General features: G+C 49.5%; 1 protein-coding gene across 1 annotated transcript; it reads left to right on the top strand.

Annotated features, from left to right (window-relative positions):
- Positions 1 to 386: 386 nt before the first annotated feature.
- On the top strand, positions 387 to 2,183 carry LACBIDRAFT_328023 (uncharacterized protein; the record flags this gene model as incomplete). The annotated part of the gene is made up of 10 exons (XM_001882113.1): positions 387 to 549; positions 609 to 654; positions 686 to 792; positions 928 to 986; positions 1,027 to 1,062; positions 1,135 to 1,269; positions 1,459 to 1,557; positions 1,596 to 1,665; positions 1,702 to 1,914; positions 1,975 to 2,183. The coding sequence occupies 10 exons, from the start codon at positions 387 to 389 to the stop codon at positions 2,181 to 2,183; spliced, it is 1,137 nt and encodes a 378-aa protein (XP_001882148.1).
- Positions 2,184 to 2,784: the final 601 nt, after the last annotated feature.

The following is a 2,784-nucleotide window of genomic DNA, read 5'->3' as shown; positions in this document are numbered from 1 at the left end:
TTGCGCAGATTTTTACCCCCTCAATGATTATGTGGTCCTACTCCAAGATAACAAGGACAGGGGAGTTGACGACTAGTTGGGGAGGGCAGGAATGATAAAAGTGGCGATGACGGCCAGCTGGGACTGACTGCAACAAAATAAGGATGCGAACTGTCTCCCGTCACGCGGCGCGAGGACGATGGGGATTATTATGGTGAGCCTTATGGCCCTTAACTGTAGCCTGTCGATTCATTCTGCTATCACTCAGGAAACACACGTACCAAATACCTCCGACAACGGAGCGATGACCTGGGAAGTTGTAGTAGGGAAATTCGTGTCGCGCGGGTTGCATTAGGACGCGAAGATGAATTTTCGGAGGGCAACAACCGGACAGAGAGTGCAGAACGATGCTTTTAGGGTGGGTCATTTATGATCATTTCGGTTCGTTCATTACCATGGAAGATCCTACATCTCAAGTATTTCGACGAAAAAACAAGGAGTCTTTCCGTGTCCACCACGAAGGAAACGATGAAGACGCGTCCCAACTCATGAATGGTGAGACGCAATGCGGTACGCCGCTTTCCTGTAACGTCCGCCCTACCATTGATGTTCCTTTCAAATTTCCGCAGACTGCAGAGAATCATGCGGCGAGAATTTGGAGGACGTTGAAATACGGTAAGTAACTCTCCTGCCCTGCATTTCACAGATCACATAATTTGCTCCAGACTTCGCGAATCCATCCTCAAGTCCACATCACCTCGATCAGTTGGACAACCACTGACAAGCTTATGACGCAGATGCTTAGGCCGCGGCGTGGGCGGATGAAGGCTTAGGCAATGATTGAAATGGAAACGGGTTTGAGGCGTCACGTAAAAATCCTGGTTTTTCCTCTCATTCGTTTCATACTAATCAGAGGACACAGGGGCACATACTTGCACGAAATTTTAGACATCGCTTCCTCTGCTAAGACCGAGTGGCTACTTCGAATGTCGAAGCTGGTGTCGGTTGTGGGTTTGCGGCATCATCAAGAGTGCCCTTTCTATACAGTGCCGCACAAGGTCTGATCAACAACAGCAGTCCGTAGTGCGTCAACACTTTTCGGTTTGATGTAAGGCTTTTACTCAATCTCCACTTCTTTTCCACATCCGGACACAGGTTTATGCCACCATATACAGGCCAATCAATGTCATCAAAGCGCCCCAAGGCCTGACAGCTGATAACTGCAAGTCTACAGCCAAATGGAGCGAGCATGTCAATCATGGGAAGTGGCTATGGCCAATTGAATACCAGGTGCGTAAGACGATCGTTCCTGTTGGCAACGCGTAGGGTGGGCTTACATGGGATCTATTGGATACAGCTGAGAGCATCGTCGACAATGAGCTGGGAGCGTAGTCCGTGCCCCTGAACTCACAGATCGTCTACTCTACGCTATGCGCCAAGATTCATACGGAATGGCCAAGGACTCTATGTAGTGGGTAGACCGGTAACCGTTTAACATTTACCTATGAGCAAGACGCAGCATTGGCTGTCCAACCTAATGTTCTTCCCAACAGTTACTGCGCGATGACCGTTTTGGAAGTAAGAATAATGTAGCAAATTTATTAGCACACTCCTAGACGATATCGGCTCTCTACATCAACGTAAATTCGTTGTCAAGTTCCAACGTTCTTCCCAAGCCTTGCAATCGTGAGTATGCCTCATAGAAGACATGAAGACTTCAAGACATTGTCCACTCCCAATCACCCCCGACAACTAGCAATCGTCTCCGGCCTAACCGTCTGCGCAAACCTCACCAACTCATTCACCTGCACCCACCGCTCGTCCTCATGTCCCTCATAAGAACGCCCGCACTTCAAATCGGGAAACAAACCATTCAAATACCGCCTGATGCGAAAAGCGTCCCGCGCATCCCAATCGTCTACTACCGATGCAATCGTGAGTGTATTCAGTTCATGTTTGAGCTCTGAATATAATAGTTTCCTCGATGATAAAAAGGGTTGTACTGCTTGTATGTCGCTCGTATCCAGGGGTATCCGCAGTTCCGTAAGCTTGGGACAACGTTCCGCGAGGACTCGAAGAGACTTCATCCTCGGCCGAATACGAGTGGGAGGGAGGAACGGGAGGAGGAGGTCGTTCAAGTTTGGCCAGGTCTTCGCCCACTCTTCTATCAGGTCATCGCTGATATCCATGAGGTATCCACGTAGACTGAGCGTGCGGAGGTTGTGCAAAGGGAATAAAGGCTTTAACGTGTCGAGAGGTAACTCTTCCGCCTCCGTGTCCTCTGGTGTTAATCTGAGCCCGAAACATCGTAAGGAGCTAGACCAGCGCGAAACGAAGTCCTCAACCAAGAGTTTCATGTCGAATCCTGGTTCAGGAGGTGAAAGGCAGACAAGGTGTCTAGTTGGTCTGTGGATATGTTGGCAACGAACGATTGGATGAATGGGAGCGATGCGGAGATGGTAAGATTCCTTAGGTGTCTGAAGCCTATGATTTTCGCCAAGGGGGGTATTGGTGAGTCTATGAAATCCAATTCGAGGTCTGTAAGCGCCGACAGTGCCCCAACGCGTTCCAACCACGGCAACCTCAAAGATTTGCCCATACCTCCAAGTTCCAACACCCTCAGCTTCTCAAAACGAGGTATTAGCGACATCGTCTCGTTCCCCAGCCCCTCTCCCCTCAGTATAATCTTCGTCAACTCCGCCGCACCGTCATTTAACGGCGTATACAAAAAAGTCCCACACAATTGTAATCTCCCCGATCTCCACTGCTACCAAAGACGGGGAGAGAAAGAGACATATTCCGGAG

Source organism: Laccaria bicolor, genomic scaffold (assembly GCF_000143565.1).
Source record: "Laccaria bicolor S238N-H82 LACBIscaffold_15 genomic scaffold, whole genome shotgun sequence".
In the NCBI taxonomy this organism is placed as follows: domain Eukaryota; kingdom Fungi; phylum Basidiomycota; class Agaricomycetes; order Agaricales; family Hydnangiaceae; genus Laccaria; species Laccaria bicolor.
This window is presented reverse-complemented; position numbering and strand designations above follow the sequence as displayed.